This window comes from Agelaius tricolor, unplaced genomic scaffold (assembly GCF_023055355.1).
Source record: "Agelaius tricolor isolate 1412-34295 unplaced genomic scaffold, bAgeTri1.0.p SCAF_19, whole genome shotgun sequence".
Classification (NCBI taxonomy): Eukaryota; Metazoa; Chordata; class Aves; order Passeriformes; family Icteridae; genus Agelaius; species Agelaius tricolor.
Genome location: NW_027269279.1, coordinates 5,124,731 through 5,143,039, shown reverse-complemented (window position 1 = coordinate 5,143,039; position 18,309 = coordinate 5,124,731). Strand labels below are relative to the sequence as shown.

The window sequence follows — 18,309 nt, the reverse complement described above, 5'->3', positions numbered from 1 at the left end:
GACTTGCCCTGGTCTATGGTCAGCGTTTTGGAGCCTGAATTGATCTTCAGTGGAGTGTTTTCCTCGGGTTTTTTTGCTGCCTGTCGCAAGTGCAGCACCCGCTTGCGGTGAGCTGTGTGTTTTTTGGAGGCAGGCTGGGCTAAGGCGAGTGGGATGGCAGCTTGGGCTTTTGCAATCATCTGACCCAGCCTCCTGGAGCCCATCTTGGCCTTGCTCTGGTGCTTTCTCGGGACACTTGGAATGTGCTCCAGGGATAGCTGTTGTCCGAGCTGTTTGTCAGGTCGATGCTGTGCTCAGACCGCGTGTGTTCCTGACCCAGGGGCCCTGTCTTTGTGCACAATCAGGGGCTGTCTGTGTTAGCACAAGCAGGACTGACAGCTCAGCAGGCACCTGCCTGTAGTTGTGATGCTGAGCAAAGCCACTTGTGGCTTGGAGACACTGTGACCTGCCTGGAAGTGCTGGAGAGATACTCCTCTCTCTTCCTTTGGGTTGTGAAATATCCCTTCATGCTTTCCCTGTGTGACTGCTTGTGAATAAACTGCTTTAACCCCTTACATCAATACTTCATATTTTTGCTTTTCCCTGTTGGGGCTTTTAAAAAGGTGGTACCTTGTACCAGTGAGCTTCCAGGGGTTGTGTTGGCTTTAATTCCCTATTTCAAGGGGTAGAATTTCTTGAGGGAACAGCTGAAGGGGGTAAAACACTTGGCCTGTGTTGAGGCAGTAGGTTGGAGACAGATGGGTGTGTTGGCCAAAGCTGGAATTAAGAGGTAGGGCAAAGTGAAGAGGAGCAGGGCTGAAAGGCTTTGTGTGTCAGCAGGTAATGGATGGTCATTAGGTGGGGCCAGGCAGGCTTGGCTGAGCAGCACGTGGGTGAAGCCTGAGGGTGATGGCAGTCTCTGTGCTGAGCAAAAAAAGCATCATCAGCTGCTTTGGCTCCTGCCTGGAGTCACTGCAGCGAGGAGCTGGCAACAACAGAGGGGACAGGGAGGTGGGACAGTTGTGACTGTTGGAGGGATGGAGGAGCATCAGTTCAGGAGGAAAAGGGCATCAGGAATGGGCCAGGTGAAGGTTCAGAAGTGAAAGGAAACTCAACATTTACCATGCATAGGTGAGGAGCATAGAAGGTCGCTGTGAACAGGGTGACAAAAGCACAAATCCTGCTCTCTGGCACAGGTTTGGCAGTCTGGTGCCTGTCAGCAGCTGGGCCCAGGGACTTGGTGAGTGCTAGCACCCAAGAAAAGAAGTGTCTGTCTCTGACTGGGTGCTGTGCAGTAAGCAGCCATGTGTGAGAGCTGCTCTGCTTTGGTGCCAGCAGCTGCCTTCCTTCCCCTCTGCTTTTAGAGAGGTCAGCCTCAGCTCCTGCAGGTGTAGTGGCAGGGTTTGTTGTGATGATCATCCCTGACATGAGTGGGGTGTAAACCTGCCTGATCCAAGCCCAAAAAACACCAGGAGATCCGATAGCTGCAGCTCGGCCTTGTCCTTGGGGAAAGCCCGAGGACAAGCGACAACGGGAAAACAAATCTGCCGACCACTGGAGCCTGCTGCTGGCAGTGAGAGACGCCTGTTCCTCCCAGGCTGCCTGCTGGCGTGGCTCCAGGCACAGCAGGCTCCTGTGTAGGTCACCCGTGTGCTCGCCGCCAGCTTTCGCCGTGTCCTTGTTGAGGAGGTGGAGGAGACGCGTGAGCGGAGGAGACGGCGTCCAGCCTACATCAGCGTTGGCATTTCTGTTCCCCATGGATGCCTTTTGACAGCCTGAGGGTTTGAGGGCCGTGACAGCGCCCAGCCTGAGCCATCAGCTCTTGCCTCTCTCCCCTCTCCAAGAAGAAGGACGAGCAGGAGGCCCGGGCTGGAGCAGGGAGGGTGCCTGCTGTTGCCGTCGCGGCAGCCAGCTGGTGTCCAGCCCAGCACGGCTCCTTCAGGCTGGTATCACACTGCTGACTTGCATGAGTCACAGCTGACTTTTTTTTTTCTTCCCCCCCTTGTTTGGCTTGCAAGAAAGATCTGTTTTACATATAATACAGTAATCAGGGCTTGACATAAATAGGCAAATGTTATTGTCTGCATTGGGAATTGCACCTGCTGGCAGAGCAGTGGAGGCAGCCCATTATGCACCGGAGTCGATCATTTGTGCAATGAAGTACAACCACGGTTCTTGCTGTGTTCTTGTGCAAGTCTTTATCTCAGCGGCTGCGAGAGCACCAGCAGATGTGCCATCATCACCTTTGCAGTCTGTCCTCGCCCCAGGAGCCAGAGCAGCCTCTGTTCCTGCAGCTGTGGCTGTCCTCTCCCAGAGGGGTGAAGACCAAGATGTTCAGCTGAGATGTCCCTGCTCCTGTGCTGGCTGCATTACAAAGCCAGGCAGCCTTGTCCCCGAGTACTGAGGCTGCACTTTCTATGCAGGACAGTCTGGCTCCCAGGATGTGCTGGATCCTGGATGAATGCCTGGATGTGCACAGCATCTGGCTCTTGTTTGTGGACCTCCTTGCAGGAAAAGTGGCAGCAGTCTCACTGGCTGAGCAGGTATGAGCAGTGCTCCTTCTGACCAGAGGGACTTGCAGGACTGGCTGAACTATGGGTTGCTCATGTGGAGTCTGGGCTAAGCATGCTAATCTAAGCATAGCATGCTAAGATTTCTCCAGTAATAATAATAATAAACAGAGCTTGTCGTATTGGTGCCGGAGTCTGGGCTTAGCTTAGCTAAACCAGATCCAGCACCTCTGAACCAGCTTAGGTGAGGATTGGAAGAGGTGCTGTACAAGGAGAGGAAGCAGGAGACACACACGTTCTTTGTGGAGTGAAAAAGATGAGCACAAATCCTGTAGGAATGCCAAAATGTGCAGGATGCTGCGTGTGCAGGTATTTCTGCTGGGCCAGCATTGAGGGGCAGGGAGGACGTTAAGCTTAAGAGCATCAGCATTATAGCAGGAACAGGCAGATCGTGGGCTTTGCTTGCTGAGCTCAGTGAAAATGCTTGCTTGCTCTGTGCTAGAAATTGCTGTTTATTAGAAAAAAAAATAAATAATTTTGTGTTGTGATTTACATTTTGCAGCTTAAGAGCAGGGAAAAGAAAGATCCAAATTCTCTGAGTTGTGTTTAAAAGGGCTCCAAGACTTATCCATTGGTTTGTTTGCCACATGAGTGCAAGTCTAAGGCTATAGATTTGCCTTCATTCTCCCACTAGCCAGCTATCATCCCAGACAACAGCCAAACCAGTGCCTAAGTTCATTCCCAGGGATCATCTCATTAACAGGAGAATAGAAATTAGACTGTAAATTGGGGAAGAAAGAAGAAGTAGTCTTAACAGAAGGATATGAGCTCACCATCACTGATACAAAGAGCATCCCTCCATACGGTCTTCCCTTGCCTGTGGTCTTGCCCCACGTGGCAACATCCCTCAGCACCTCTCTACCCTCACCATGGTCACCCAGCTGGGCTCAGCTCCTGCTTGCCTTCCCACAGGTCAGGCAAAGCCCAGGGATGGGGAATGGTGAAAGGTTGGGAGGAACAGACAGTTCCCAGTAAGTGAATTCCTACCACCACCAGTCACAGTCTGGTTCCCTAATAAAGATTCTGATAAGGAAGCTGGAATCCCTTTTAACTTCTGATCCGTTCAGAGATAAGCTGGTTTAGACATAAACAAGCACTTCTGTCACCGGCAGCTCTCAGAAATGCAGCTGCAGACCTCTGCCTAGTCCCAGTGAGGTCCTGCCACACTCCCAGGGGAGTTACTTGGACAGCTGCATCCACATCTGGAGGGAGAAGAGGATGACTGACTCTTTCTCCATGGTAAAGATCTTTTGCACATCTCTATAAGCTTTGCTGTGAGAAGGAGAGGGGGTAAGATGTAAAAATAAGGAATGACGTCTTTCAACATTTACCGGGTTTTGAGGTGAAGCGAAGTCACCTTCCTGGGCTGGTTTTCTCCACGGAGCCCTTGGAGATCATTTTTTACTCAAATAGGGAGAAACTAGAGCAGAACTGTGCTGAGAAAAGCATTTCTCTCAGGCCTCAGCACTGCTTGGAGGTAAGAGTAGGGCGAGGGCGGCGGGTCTGTCCTGCACCCCGGCTCCCCCCCTGCCTGGCATCCCCCAGCATTGGCACAGGGCTGGCAGAGAGACAGCAGCAGTGGGGCAGCAAAGCCCAGGCTGCAACACAGGGTCCAACACAGCTTCATCCATGACAGCAGAAGCTGGCACTATTTCACTTAACCTTTTCTGGGTTATTGCATCTTCCCTTTGAGAGACTGGCTTTTTGGATAGAGTTCCTGGCTTCTCAGTATTCTGATTAGCCCAGGCTGTCTCAGCCTCAAGAGACCTCCCCTCTGCATGGGTTAAAACCTCTTCAGTGTCAGTGTCTCTTCTGATACCTCCTACAGCTCCTCATCTGACAGGATTAGCATTCTCTTTTCAATGTTTTTACTCTTCCTGCTGCTCTGTCCATCTATCTTGGAGGCCACATGCCCGTTGTCCCCCGGCGCTTTGCGCTCTGCCTCCTGCATGGACTGCTGGGTGTAGTGCTGGTATGCAGGTGAGAAGTTGTGGATGGCATCCTGCACGATGTCCTGGGGGCTGATTGTCTCCTTCAGCCCACTCGAGATGCTCTGCATCGGGGCGAGGTTTGCTGCAAAACAGGGAGAGGAGGAGGGTGATGGGACAGCAGACAGTCAATGAGCACGAGTGATCCAAGCACTTCTACTTAGAAATTCGAGATCAGGGGCTCATTGTGGGCCACGTCAGCTTGTGATTCCAAGTTCCAAGGAGAAGGAAGGCAATCCCAGCTCCATGTTCCAAAGGATAGATCCTCTCCAAGAGCATGTGGGTGATACCACCATCCCCTAATCCTGCCCAGCCACACCAAGGTCTCCTTACCTGCCCCATTGTTTTAGCTTGTGGGTGTCATGAGGGAAGAGGGAGAAGAAATGCATGGAGTACAGGGTAAAGAAATTCCTCTTGTGGCTTGTAGCATGCCATTGGCAATGGGATACTAATAAAATAAGGGAGGTTTCCTCTTTCCTTAGTCATTGCAGAAAGGAAGAAGTGAGGAAGAGTTACCTGTTGAGTTTTCTTTCTTCTCCCTGTACACGTGGCAGGTGAATGCGTAGCGCAGAGCAATGGAAGCAAAGAACATTTCAATGCAGATGATGAAGTTCTGGTAGCCAGCAGCCACTGTCCCAGCTCCCACCTCCTTCCCATCGATGATCTGAACTTCAGGGATCACCCCACATTTCTCCAGGATTGCCAGCAGTGTCCCTGTGTGGGGGAAAGGAGAGGGATCAGTTCTGCTCCTGCACCCCTGATCCAGGTGGGGCTATGGGAGGAGAAGCACAGGGTGTCCATGGTGGGACCCACCTTGCCAGAAGGAGAGGAAAATGACAGCCTTGATGGTGATGAACTTGAGGACTGGCTCAAATGGGCGCAGCAGGTCCATGGTGGCGAAGTAGAAGAGGAAAAGGGCATAAAGGGCCAGGCTGACAGAGAAGTTGTAGATGATGGTGATGTAGAGATATCCACTGTGGACACTGCAGGCAGAGAGAGAGAGAGGGGGAGAGAGCTGCTGCCCTGGGCTGTGGGGAGCAAAGCAAGTGCAGCTGGGGACAAAAAGAGATCAAATGGGGAAGAGGAGGGTGCATAGCTTTGCTGTGGGGGAGAACACAGCCCAGGAGGGGGAGGAGGGCAGAGCTAACAGCTTCTCCTCTGCTGGTGGGACCTCCTTTTATTAATTTTTTTTTATTTATTATTTTATTTATTATGGCTCACAGGAGTTTTGTCCCTTTATTGTTTGGGGGCAGTGAGTCTCTGTTCCCCAGCACTTTGGGCTCACAGTGCTCTCACTATCCATGGAGCAGCTTCCTGGGGAGACTGGCAGGACACACTGTGATGGAGCAGGGATCCTTCCTCTCCCATTCAACCCCCCCCAGCCCCAGCCAGCATCCTCACTTGAAGTCTCCATCGTGGTACTTCCCAAACGCCTGCAGGATGATGGTGACAATTGCCATGAGGGGTTTCACAATGCAGAACTGCAGTGTGGCCTGCACAGGGGAGAGACACAGTGTCCCATGGGCAGCAGGACATCCCACCCCTCTGCTCCAGGGACACACTCAAAGGAGGGAGCAGGGCTCTGGGGTGAAATATGAACCAGCACAAGGTCTGCACATGTGAGGGAGTGGGGTTTCCAGAAGGCAGCTCTCAAAAGGCAGCTTAGCCAGTCAAAGGTGGGGGACCAGAGGGCTTGGGGACAGACAGGTGACAGGATTCAGCCCACAGTGCAGTCCTGGGGAGTGAGACAGCATCCAGGCTAACCTGGGACTGGACAGAGATGGCAATCTGAGCTCTGCAGTGGGAGGAGACCCTGACTCAGCAATGAGTCAGAAGCAAGGACAGCAAGCAGCCTTGCTGCTGGCCAGGTGCCAGCAAGCTGGTGACCTGCCTCCCTCAGAGGAAAAAAGCCTCCAAATCCAGCATTTTAAGTGAATAATGAAGCTAAGCTCCCTTGGCAGGGCAGTGGGGAAGGAACCTGCCTCCCAGAGAGCCCTCATCTGGGGGAAGTGGAGTCGATGCTCCCCATGGGGTACCCACCTGCTTGCAGAAGCGCAGGAACCCGATGGAGTAGGACATACCCTGAAGGCAGCAGGTCCCATAAAAACAGCTGGACCTGGAAGCAGAAGGCAAAGAGATGCCATTGGGGGTGCTGGGTGGGGAAAGTGGGTGGAGGAGGAACTCAAGGATGCTGGGACTTACGCAATGGGCTTCCCTCGGATCTCTGTCATGATGGTGCTCTCCCCTCCGAGGTACTCGAAGCACAGGCTCAGGAAGCTGTAAATCACAAAAGCTGCCAAGGCAAGGGCAGACAGGATCAGCAGGACTGATGGAAGTCCTGGAGGGGGTTGTTTCATCTCACATTTCTTCCTGCTCAGGTGTTTCCTCATCCAACCTGGCACTGCATCAAGATTTGGGATGCTGGTGGGTGGGAGCCCAGTGAGAGGAGCAGCAGGTCAAATCTATCCGACTTCCAAGTGGAGTCAGACACATTGCACTATGTGCACAGAGTTCATTACAGACACAGCAGCTCCTCTGGGCACACACAGTCTATCCAGGGACCGTCTGCATGGAAGTACCTCAAAATTGCTAAGGGGCAGCACAAATGGCTGCTGGCCAGCAAGCAGCAGGTCCTGAACAGTTTTCTTGGACATCCCCACCACTTATTTTTCATATACACCAAACCTGAAGTAATGCAAATGCCCACACAACTTAATTCCTGAGGAAGACAGGACCAAGGTAGAAAAACAGCCTTAATCCTGACAAGTTTCCCTTCACTTCAATACACCCCAACTCCCCAGTTTCTTGGGTATATCTGCCTCGTGTTTTAGAGAAGCACTTCTATCCCACAGGTAAGCAGAAAACCTCTTTCCCAGAAATGTGGTGCTGGAGTCCCTCCAAGCCTGTGTCTGAAAGGCAGCAGCTTGTGTTTGTGTGTGGGGCATCTCCTCCATGCTGCTGACAGAGAAGGAAGGGGAAAACTTCTTCATGGAGGAAGGGAGAGTGGGAAGTGAAAGCAATGGAGATTTGCCACTTCAAGATGCTCCAGAGACAGGTCAGCAGGATGAGAGCCCTGCTTTGCCTTCAGCCTCCCTGCTGACAGATGCTGTGCTCACCTTCATAGCAGTCCCGCACCGAGTCGAAGTAGACGTAGTACTGGTGGCTGCCGAGGAGGAGGAGGCTGAGCCAGGAGTCGAAGGCGTAGACGGGCACGATGAAGAGGATGCGGATGATGTAGCGCTGCTCCTTGGGGATGGTGTAATTCCTCAGGTGTGTGTAGATCTGCAAAGTGCCCAGCATGCAGAGTTGTGGCTGACACAGGTCAGGATGGGAAGCCCCAAGGCACAGAGGTGCTGTGCTAACCCTCCTCTCTGGGGCGAGAGCTCTGCCAGCCTTCCACCGCAGACCACCGCAGTGAACACACACAGCAGGCTCCATCCCACTCCCTGGGCCCATCCCTTGCATGAAAACATGTAGAAATCAGGGTCCTTCCCTGGGCTGTGTGAGGAATGTGCCCTCCCCTGTGCAGCCCCATCCCAGTGCTTGGAGACAGCCGCTTGCCTCATGCTTGCCTTCAGCAGCATGGACCTGCACAGCCCCCTGAACCATGCCCACTCAGGGTATGCCTCAAGGCAGCTGGTGCTGAGCACCCCAAACACCCCAAATGCCCCACTGGGTGTTGCCTCTGGGCAGTGCCAATGCCCTGCAGCCTCTCCTGGCTCTGGCAACCACCTGGGGAGAGCGTGGGCAAAGTCCATCCTTATGAGCTGCCAGCACCAGGCTCCTGACAGCAGGGATATCACCTCTGGGCAGCAACAGGAAGAAATACTTACCAGGAGCTGAGTAATTTGCAATGGACTTGGGGGCAATCAATAGTTTTGCTCTCATTTCAACCCTTGTGCTGAGCCCCACCTCTGCTGCAGCCCATACCTGGTGGAAGGTGACGATGAGTGCTGACCACACGAAGATGCCAGAGATGACCTTTGCTGCTGTGGTGGTCAGGAAAAGCTGCTGGCCCTCCTGGGAGGTGTTGTGGGCAGCCGTGAGCAGGGCAACAGCTGAGAATGGTGGGGCTGAGGCCAGCCTGGCTGCTGTGCCAGGCCCCGGCGTGCCAGGTGCCACGGGAGAGGGCACAGCACGTGTGGCATTACTCATCTGCAGGGAGGGAGAGGGAAGGGGAGTGGTGCAGGACAGGGAAGGCCCCAGCAGATTTCCCAGCCCGCACAACATGTACAAACCTCCTGGGAGGTTTATCTCCTCCCCAGGGTTTTTCCAGGGTGTCCTCCACCCAAACCAGCCCCTTTGCCACGATTGGGTCTGCTTCTCCCAGCAGGAAAATGCAAATATCCTTCAGGAGCAGACCCTCTTTTCCCTGAGAAGGTCTATGCAGTTCCCATGTTTCCCAAAAGACACTTCTCCTTCCCAGATTGGCTCCTTGCTTTCTCAGGAATCACTCCCACTTGAAAGGGAATGATCTGTGCATCTTTTCCATTGGAAAACAGAGATTTAAGGGTTAAACCAATCCCTCCCCCAGGATAATAAAGAGTCCCTTACCAACAAGCCATCAGGACACTTGTGTCATCTTCCTTGGGAGCCCAGAAAACACCAGGTTCTCCCCCAAATTTGGCTCCTTTCATCATGTGTGGCCTGCTGGGGGAAAGCCTGGGGCTGCCCAAGAAACGAGACGTTTGGTGTCACCCACATTCTTCACCCAGCCATTTTGGGATTGTGGGGGTGTCACTGTGCCAGTAGTGCCAACCCCAAGACCTGAAGGACAGCCAGCAGTCCCTCCTGCACCCAAATTAAGCACAGGGGAGCAAGCCTGCCATGCCAGAGGCAGAGCTATGGCATCTCCCTGCTCGGTGTGTGCTCCTCAAAGCTGGCTGCCCCAAGGCACTGAGCATTCCTGGTGCAGAGGGTGGCTGGGCATACGGACACCGTGTACCCTGTGGTTACAGACAGCAAGGACCAACCTAATAATAAGCAATTATTTATAGGGCAGCTTCATATCTCAAGGCCAACAGATGCATAAACTGCCATGTTTGGGTTCTCTTTCTGTTAATCTATGGAAAGCTGCTTTTTCCCCAAGTATAACAATAGTGGTTTAAAAACCCAACAACCTGCAAGCTGAACTCTAACAATATAGATGCTTCTCAGTGCATTGTTAATAAACAAATATTTTAGCTGCTGGGTAACTATCGCCTGGGGCAAAACTGTAAGCATGAACAGGAGAGAAGCACAAAAATATCTGCCACAGATAAGAGTGGTAGGGAATGACCTCGGTCCAATTAAACACTGAAAACAAACGAAAGCAAGAGCTGACCCTGCAGCTCCCTGTTCTGCCCTCTCACCGAACCCCAACCTCACAGGAGAGCAAACTCAGCTGGTGTCAGATCAACAGCCCTAAAAATACCTTTCCCCGGCTCTGGCAGCAGCCCGTGTAAGCGGAGATGCCCGGGCTGGCGAGGCCCCAGCCGCTCACCCCGAGTACCTGCGCTGCGAGAGGGGGAGCGGAGCTGGAGCTGGAGCTGGCTGCGGGGACAGCAGCGGGGCCGATAGTGTTACACAGCCAGCAGCGAGCCCGTTCCTCCCCCTGACACCGTCCTGTGCTCCTGCCCCGGCCAGCAGGAAAAAGGATCCCGGGAAAGCCGGGGCGGGAGCTGGTCTTTGGACAGACTTGGATGCTGCCGGACTTGCCTTGTAAACATTAACAGGAGGACGGAGATAGCTCGTGGCACAGGGAAGGAGATGAGAGTCCGGCTGTGCCTCGTTCCCCAGTCACTCCTCAATCTTTCTGGGGGTTGCCCTGCTGCTGGCTGGGGTAAATGGCTGCGTTTGCACTTTGCTTTTGCCAGAGCATCATGACAGAGCAGTAAAGCTCACTCTTGAAAATCGCACTCTTGAAAGCTCACTCTTTCTAGCTGTGTTTTCTAGTCACTTTTTAATGATCCAGCTAACTCTCCAAAACATGGCAGAGAGCTGTGCTCTTCACTAGATCCATTTATTCTGTTTTCAGCCCAGTGCTGTGCCACAGATGCTTGGCCCAAGACATCCCATCTCCTATCAACTTTCCCAGCCTTCGCGGTGTGAGCACGGTGGCACCAACAGCCAGTCCTGGCAGCCTCCCCGACATTGTCACACTCTGAACATTGCAGAACAAGTCGTTAAAAGCAAAAGCCTTGGTGCTGCTCACAGACAGGGCTCCCAGCTCCACAGGTAATTAGATCCCGGCCGTGGAAGGTAGTCAGGCAATTCAATGCAGTTAGAGAGCCATTTGCTTCCAAAACAAAGGCAGCAAGGAGACACCGGGAATAATACCAGCTGCAAAATTCAGCTCCTCGATGGGACTGAGCCGTATCCAATCTGTCTGTTTTCAGACACCTTGCAGGTAGCTGCCATACAGTGTCTACCTGTTACATGCACTCCCTGGGATATTAGAGATGCTAAATGAGAACTGAAAAGATAAACTGAGCAGTGAAGCTTGTGCTCAGGCAGGCCACCTGCAAATGGGGCTTTTCACCTTGCCAGGGGTTCCTCTCCATCTGCAGGCTGCCAGAGCCCAGACTCCCAGCTCACACCCCTCCCTGTGTCCTGCAGCACTTAGGACAAATCCCCACCTCAGTGGCAGCCCCCTGTGGGGTGAAGCAAATCAGCGGGGAAAGGTGAGCCCTGCAGCCCCCCAGCAGCACCTCTGAGATCCCTGACCCACATCCTGGGGAGGGGAGCGTCCAGGCTTAGCCCCACCAGAGCAGGAGGCATGCCTTTCCTCCTGGTTGCTGTCAGATAAAGCCAGGACACTCGGGTTGTTCACGGGACCAGCCTCTCCACACCACCATCAGGCCACTCAGGGGGAAGGACCTGCAGCACACAGCTACAAATCGCGGCAGGGCAGCATCGAGCCCTCTCTGAAGCCCATCTGGAGGAGTGGATGACGCAGGCACAGGGCTCTTAGCCGCCCTCCCAGCGGCTCCCACAGGTGCCCAGAATCAATAGCTGGGTCAACTCTGATTTGTGGGGTTTCCCCCAGCTGCACCCCCCAGGGCCCCACTCACCCTTTGGGGCTCCTCCGGGAGGGAGTCTGGCTGCCGTGCACCTGCCTCTGCATCCCCCGTGCCCTCCTCCACCTGCACCGCCGGAGACTCCTCCTCCGGCCACCGTCCCAGCCCTGCCCGCCTGCTGGCCGCGGGCCCTGCCGCTGCCCCAGTTACCCTCGCTGCTCCCCGGCTCCCACCAGCGCCCCGCTTACTCTCGCTGCTCCCGGCTCCCACCAGCACCCCGCTTTTCCCACCTGCGTCCCACTCTCCCTACCAGCCCCCGGTGGTTCTTGCTGTGCCCCGGGCTCGCCGGTGCCCCGCTTACCTTACCCGCAGCCCCTGGCTGTGCCCGGCTCACCCTGCCAGCGCCCTCCCTGCGCCCCGGGCCCCGCGGGAGCTGGAGCAGCAGGTCGGGCTTTGTCTCCTGCAGAAAAGCCACCCAACTTACCTTTCCAGTCCGCCGTGCTCGGCACCCACGCCCGGAAAGCAAACACGGATGGAAAGCCGCGGCCCGACGCCGCTGCCCCCCGCCCAGCACACGTCCGAGGGCAAGAGCTCTGCCTGGGTGGCAGAGGCAGCTTTCCCTCAGCTGGGAATGAATCCCTACCTGGAGGAGAGCGGTGACTAAAAGGCAGGCAGCTGGTGGCACCTTGTGCCTGTTGTTTGAGCAGGCCTTCCCCTTGGTTTATTGTGCAGCAGACAGGAGCAAAGTCGAAGGACCAATTGCTCGTGCTCTGATTTACGGCACGTGGAAAGGCAGCAAGGTAAGTCTGTCGTGGCTCTGAGCATCAAATCAGGGAGGTTTCCACGTCCTTTCCTCACCCACAGCCCTAAGCAGACCAGGTGGCACATACACAGCCAGGAAATGAAGGTACTTATCTTGTGCCTGGCTTTTAGGTAGTAGCACTCAGCTCTTTGGGGCACAGCAGTGGTATCCACTGTATCACCACAGTGGAAGATGCAATTTTCATCCAATTTGCTGATTCATGCATGTTCTCAAGCTGCTGGAGCTATGGACACAGTAAGAGCCTCAGTTTTGTGTCAGGAGAGAATCCCTACTAGCAAACCAAAATTGACAATAACTAATTCCACATGCCTCTCTCAGCCTTCCTAGACAAAAAAAAAAAGGGAAGTGTAAAAGAGGAAAAATTTATAGCTCTGACAGATGCGAATCTTTGATTCTTGGAAGCGCAGTTTAGAAAATTATTTTTAGACGAAGTTTCTTGTCAAGGGCAGCTGGAAGCCTGCAGTGTTTGAACGTATTTTTAAAAGAGAGTTTCATTTCTCATAATCCCTTAAAATGCTGTAAATAACTCTTACTTCAGAGAAAAGAGTCCTTTCAAAATCCATTTTCTGCTTTTCTGCTTCTAGGGGATTTTTTAGCAGCAGAATGACCTGGCGGCTGGATCGCCGTGGTGGGGCAGGCACAGGCTCTGTGCTGATTCTGCTGTACCAACTGGTCTTAGCACAACTCCTCCCTGCCCAGAATCCAAGACCTGGCCTCCGTCTGTGCTGTCGAGTTTATAAGTGACAAAAGTGTGTAACAGCTCACTTAAAAATTTACTACTTGTTGTTGTTTATTACAAGAGGTAAAAACAAATGTGCTTTCCAAGCCAAAGGCAAAAGTTTGGCTATTAATCTTTGCATCAGCTCATACAACATAATGTGACACTTTCTGTGAATGACTTGGCAGAAACAACCCTGTGTAACCCCTCAAACCATCTGTCCCCACATCTCCTAAGACAGATGCTCATTGCAGGTGATCAGCCTATGGATGTTCTGTTTCTCCAACATGTTGGTACCACGTAACCCATTGGCAGAGATTATTTTCTTACCACTATTTTGGGTTCCTGTCTTCCACCCTGACATCAGCTTTGATGAAATTTGCAGAGCGTCATGATCTGCCTCTCTTTAAAATCAGAGTGAAAGTGGAAAATTAATTCAGACTACATCCAGAAAAGAATGGACATAAGGACAAAAGCAGCCATCTAGGACTCATTTCCTAAAAAAAGGCAAGAAAACCTTTCCCATTATACAACTGTTGATTTTTTTACCAAAGCTTGTATTTCAATTGAAGTGATTCTCACAGAGCAAAAAAGAAAACAGGTAAAATTTGATTTGACAATGTTTCTTTTATTCCCTCTGCACTGGGTGTTCCCCCTTTGTGGTATGGCACAGCTACAGAGCTTGGCATCTGCTGCTCCTCAGGACACATGTGCAGAGCCGAGCCCTTTCCCAAATAAATGACCCACCCAACATGATAAAAGTAGCACTTCTCTCCTATGTTGAGACAATTGCTCTCATCTCACCACTGTCTATATGGACTTGCAAACCTGTCCCAGTAATAAAACCCACAAACGTTCTACACAGTAGAGAAAAATTCATGAAATTCCTCAGGACGTCCAAAACCACCACAAAGACATTCCATCATTTTCATTTCTAGTCCTTTTAACTAGGTGGTGATGAGTCATGGGCTCAGGATCATTTCCTTGAATCCAGATGGCACAACTTCACCACACTTGGCAACTTCGGATCACTTCTCGTAGGGCCTGTATTCCTTCCATGGTTTTGTCCTTTAAAGCCATGGCGAGGAGAACAGGTTTGTTCCCAGCTTCCTGCGACACAAATGCCACCAGGTTTTTGGCACAAACATGAACGAGGGGCTGAAAAGCAAAGGGATACAGATGTACACTCCTACAGATGGGAGAGTCCTCCTGCAGGAGTTAGGAGAGGAAGAGCCCTGGAGTGGTGTGGAGAACCTGTTGATCCTGGGCTCAGACTGAGCAGTTCCAACACGGTCAGCAAAGACAAGCCATGGGACAGGGAATTTCAGAAAGCACTTTCTCAACCAGCTTAAAAGGGAAGAGTTTGGTCCCATGAGTGTGCCAGCCACCCACACCACCCTGAAACAACTTTACTGGAGCTGCACTTGAATTGAGTTCAGCACTGTCTGGGAAACTTGGAAACTCAGTACAGAGAATCCTTCCATAATCCTCCCACCTGAACTATGGCACCAGTGTTAAATGATATGAAATGCTATGGATCCAAACGCCTTTATTTCCTTCACAGCCGGGTTTCTAAAGAAGGTTGCAAGTACAGTTTTTTTGTTTAAAAACTTGTTCTGAAGAGGGGATGTTCCACTGACAAGCTCTGAAAAAAAGCTGTTATTTTTGTAATTCCTAGAGATCCCCAAATGGTGTTATATACAAAGTTTTTGTATGCCTGGTGTTACAGACATGTTGCTTTTTATTTTAATAGAATCACGAGAAGCAGAAATAAGAAGTGAGGCTGAAGGTGGCAAAAAAAAGGGATATAACCTTTTCCATGAGCTTTCTTTAACAAGAATAGATCAGAACAGCATTGACTATTTCACTTGGAAGGCACCTACAATGACATCTAGCCCAACTGCCTGACCAACTCAGAGCTCAGGTTAAAACATTATTCAGGGGATTGTCCAAATGGCTCTTGGGGTTTATTTACACCCAGAGCTGTGTATTTGTCAGAAGGATCAGTTTGCTTGATTTTAGCTGCTGTTTGGAAATGTGCAACATCCCAAAGAATGATGTTAGCAGTGACAAGCAGGAAAGCAGCAAATTAGTGAAAGTCTTTTCTTGAACTTTAGATCAGTTAGTTAAAATTATTTAAAAATAGAATGGAACAAAGTAAACATAGCACTTCCCATTTCCAAATAAAACCCAAAATAAGCTTGGCAATGGAGGTGGTCAGGATTTGCAGATATCAAAGCAGAGAAAGCAAAATATCTCCCAAAAAGGGAAGGCTATTGCACAAGAAAAAGAACTCCACAAGGGGAACTCATGGATAGAATCAGGAACTTGTGTTGCTATAGCTTTTCTAGTTAAAGCTAGCAAGTAATATGTGATAGCTTCAATGCTGATGGAAAGCCTCATAATCTTGTAGCTCTGTAACTTTCTGTTTTAATGTTTGACCAGTTGATGCTTTTAGAAACACATTTGCTTCTGCTTTCTCTCTAGCTTTGTGAAATGGTCGATAAAAACCTCATTTTGTTGAAGCAAAACAAATTAAACTTTATCAAGGGAAGGTGCTGGCAGGCACACTTGGGAGTGGGCAACTAAAGTCCATTATGGGGCTGGCATAGATGGGGGAGGATGGGGGTGGGAAAACAGACCTGAAAAGGAAAACAAACTCACTGGAACAGAAACCCAAAAAGGTTATCAATGGCTGCATATTTAATCTTGCAACCCTTAAATCAACAGAGCTTTATCAAACTTTCCATAAACATGCAGAAGCAATCCATATCCTGTAGGATAAAAAACAACAGATCGCCAAACCACTCACGGTTTAGTTAAACTTTTATGTCCAAGAGCAGACGAGCACACATACTTTTCTGATGAGCCCCTCTTTCCTCATTTTAAAATTAATCTTATCACTATTCAAACACTGCTTAACTGCTGTGATTCATCAACTCCCTGGCAACTTGCACAGCCCCACCTACCACATTTCCCCCTTATCCTTGCTGCCTCTGCGCTTCGCATCCGCTCTCACCTCACCTCATCCTTGCCCAGCAGCACCTTCGTGGTGAGCGAGGGCCTGCCCACGTTGTCGCCGATGGTGTTGGGGTCCACGTAGACGATGGTGCCCATCTTGCCGTACTGTGTGACCACCACGAGCACCGAGTTGGAGAAGGCCGTGCACACCACCTCGGTCGGCACCCCGTGCACCACCTCCTCTCGCTGCTTGGACGTCACGATGGGACTCGCTTCCATCGCTTCCGAAAAAGAACAGAACGACAACAACGGTGTGACAACATTAGATTAAAAACATGCGCCACAAGCTACAAAAAGACAGAATCCTTCCCATAATTTGGAATACCCACGGTTAAGTTAATTTCAGTGCAAACTCGCACCCCTGACTGGGGGGGGGGGGGGGACTTCGTAGCCCCGCAGCGATGGCATCACTACCCCGCATGGCCCCGCTGCCTCCGACCGGGGCCCCGCTAGCGCGGATAGCTGGTACCGAGGGTGAAACCTCGAGCCCTGCTTTCCATCCCGGCTCCACCAGGCTTTTCCTAAGAGAGACATGGAGTCAGGGAGACAGCCACCCCCATCCCGCCGGGCCGCGGCCCTCACCGCCCCTACCCTCGCCAGCCCCGCCGCGCCGCCGCTCTCCGCCCCGGCCCGCCCCGCCGTGGCGGAAGCGGCGCCTTTCTTTTCCTTTCCCTTCCCATCCCTCCCTCTCTCCCTCCCGCAGCCGGCGGGGGGCGATGGCGCAGGGCAGCTGCTGCCCTCACGGGCTGTCTCCTCCCCTTCCCTCAGCGCCGCCGCCATTACCCGCCGCGGCAAGGCGCCATCTCCGACCCCCCCGCGCTGTCCTCACGGTCCCTCGCCGGCCCCGGGCAGTGCTGCCGCACCCGGTCCCTTCTCCGGGGATGAACCCCTTCCCTCGGGAATGATCCCCTTCCCTCGGCAATGATCCCCTTCCCTCGGGGATGATCCCTTTCTCCGGCGATAAACCCATTCCCAGGGATGAACCCCTTCTCCCGGGGATGAACCCGTTCCCCCGGTCCGGTCTTCACTCTCGGTTTCTCCCCGTTTCACGCCAGGAGTTGGGGAGGACTCACAGGCAGGACCTGTGGCTGTGAGGGGACAGGTGGCCCTGGGGACGCAGAAGCGCTGTGAATATTGTTTTTCCCTCCATTTGTTTTTCCCTCCGTTTCCCCGTGGGATACGATCACTCCCAGTACTGGGTTTTGTTAGGCCACGCTCTAAGACCCTGAGTGTACTTCCCCATCTTAATAAAAATGGCTTATAAAGGGGGCTTGTGTGAAAGAGACAACTTTTTACATAGACAAACAGAGCTAGGATGAGGTGAATGCTTTTAAACTTAAAGAAAAGAAATGTATATTGGTTGTTAGGACTCGGACTTCCTCATAAGGGTGCTGAGGCCCTGGCACAGGTTGCCCAGAGCAGCTGAGGTTGTCTCATCCCTGGACGTGCCCAAGGCCAGGTTGGACAAGGCTTGGAGCAACCTGGGATGGTGGAAGGTGTCACCCACAACAGGGTGAAAGAAGATGATCTTTAAGGTCCTTTCCAACCCAAACCATTCTGTGATTCTACGAAAACAAGGCTGGTTTTGGTCGTGGAAGTGGCTTTGCTGTTAACTGAGCGAGCATTGGCAGGTGACCGATGGAACTGTACTGGGGGATAAAATAAAGACATCTGTGTGTGAGGAGAGTGAAAACAAATGTGTCTGTCCCAGGTGCAAACATTAGTTTCTATTAATTATACCTAATTAATACAGTGCTAACTTTTTCCTTTGGAATACTAATATTCATGACTAAAAATTTTGTATTCTAATTTATACAATGCCCTGAAAACTGGCATTTCCCAGAAGTTTGCAACCTCCCAGACTCTGCAATTGCTTCATATAAAATACAGTCAAAATCTGCATTCCCATGTTTTAGCTCTCCTTTGCCAGCATCCTCACCACATCCCAAATATCCTGGCCATGGATACAGTAATAGCTACCTGATCTGTGAGTTGTCTGTTCAGGTAACATCTCTGAAGGACCCCATGAATACTTCTTTTGGTTTGTTTTTGCATTAAAAGTTTTACGAAAACTTGATTACAGGAAGAACACATAGACTTTGTGCTGAGAATCCTTTAAGGCACCGTTAGAGAGCAGCAGAGATCCATGGAAAAGCTTTTAATTCAGCAGGTTATTTTTGTGGTTAATTCAAACAGAGAGACTCGATACCTT

General features: G+C 51.7%; 2 protein-coding genes across 5 annotated transcripts; both read right to left on the bottom strand.

Moving 5' to 3' along the window:
- Nucleotides 1–2,745: 2,745 nt before the first annotated feature.
- Nucleotides 2,746–9,637, bottom strand: TMEM184A (transmembrane protein 184A). Its single transcript, XM_071443979.1, has 8 exons — nt 8,468–9,637; nt 7,654–7,819; nt 6,740–6,830; nt 6,578–6,653; nt 5,939–6,030; nt 5,351–5,520; nt 5,054–5,251; nt 2,746–4,622 (listed from the first exon to the last, which is right to left on the bottom strand). Exons 1-8 carry the CDS (start codon nt 8,765–8,767, stop codon nt 4,372–4,374), a joined length of 1,344 nt encoding a protein of 447 aa, XP_071300080.1. The 5' UTR covers nt 8,768–9,637; the 3' UTR covers nt 2,746–4,371.
- Nucleotides 9,638–13,683: 4,046 nt separating this feature from the next.
- Nucleotides 13,684–16,795, bottom strand: PSMG3 (proteasome assembly chaperone 3). 4 transcript variants are annotated; one of them, XM_071443982.1, is made up of 3 exons: nt 16,689–16,795; nt 16,101–16,318; nt 13,684–14,234 (listed from the first exon to the last, which is right to left on the bottom strand). In XM_071443982.1, exons 2-3 carry the CDS (start codon nt 16,314–16,316, stop codon nt 14,082–14,084), a joined length of 369 nt encoding a protein of 122 aa, XP_071300083.1. In that variant the 5' UTR covers nt 16,317–16,318; nt 16,689–16,795; the 3' UTR covers nt 13,684–14,081. The 4 variants fall into 4 exon arrangements, with proteins under 4 accessions (XP_071300083.1, XP_071300084.1, XP_071300081.1 ...); XM_071443983.1 differs by lacking the exon at nt 16,689–16,795 and adding an exon at nt 16,427–16,679; XM_071443980.1 differs by lacking the exon at nt 16,689–16,795 and adding an exon at nt 16,457–16,679.
- Nucleotides 16,796–18,309: the final 1,514 nt, after the last annotated feature.

What these genes read in the sequence shown, in the direction of transcription:
- PSMG3 (XM_071443980.1), bottom strand. Translation starts at nt 16,631, where the DNA reads ATGTCTCTCTTAGGAAAAGCCTGGTGGAGCCGGGATGGAAAGCAGGGC. An exon ending in CCCCCCCCCCCCAGTCAGGG is followed by an intron (nt 16,319 to 16,456) that starts GTGCGAGTTTGC and finishes CTTTTTCGGAAG; the next exon opens with CGATGGAAGCGAGTCCCATC. An exon ending in TGCTGCTGGGCAAGGATGAG is followed by an intron (nt 14,235 to 16,100) that starts GTGAGGTGAGAG and finishes TTTGCTTTTCAG; the next exon opens with CCCCTCGTTCATGTTTGTGC.
- TMEM184A (XM_071443979.1), bottom strand. Translation starts at nt 8,767, where the DNA reads ATGTTGTGCGGGCTGGGAAATCTGCTGGGGCCTTCCCTGTCCTGCACC. An exon ending in TCATCGTCACCTTCCACCAG is followed by an intron (nt 7,820 to 8,467) that starts GTATGGGCTGCA and finishes GGCACTTTGCAG; the next exon opens with ATCTACACACACCTGAGGAA. An exon ending in GGTGCGGGACTGCTATGAAG is followed by an intron (nt 6,831 to 7,653) that starts GTGAGCACAGCA and finishes TTGCCTTGGCAG; the next exon opens with CTTTTGTGATTTACAGCTTC.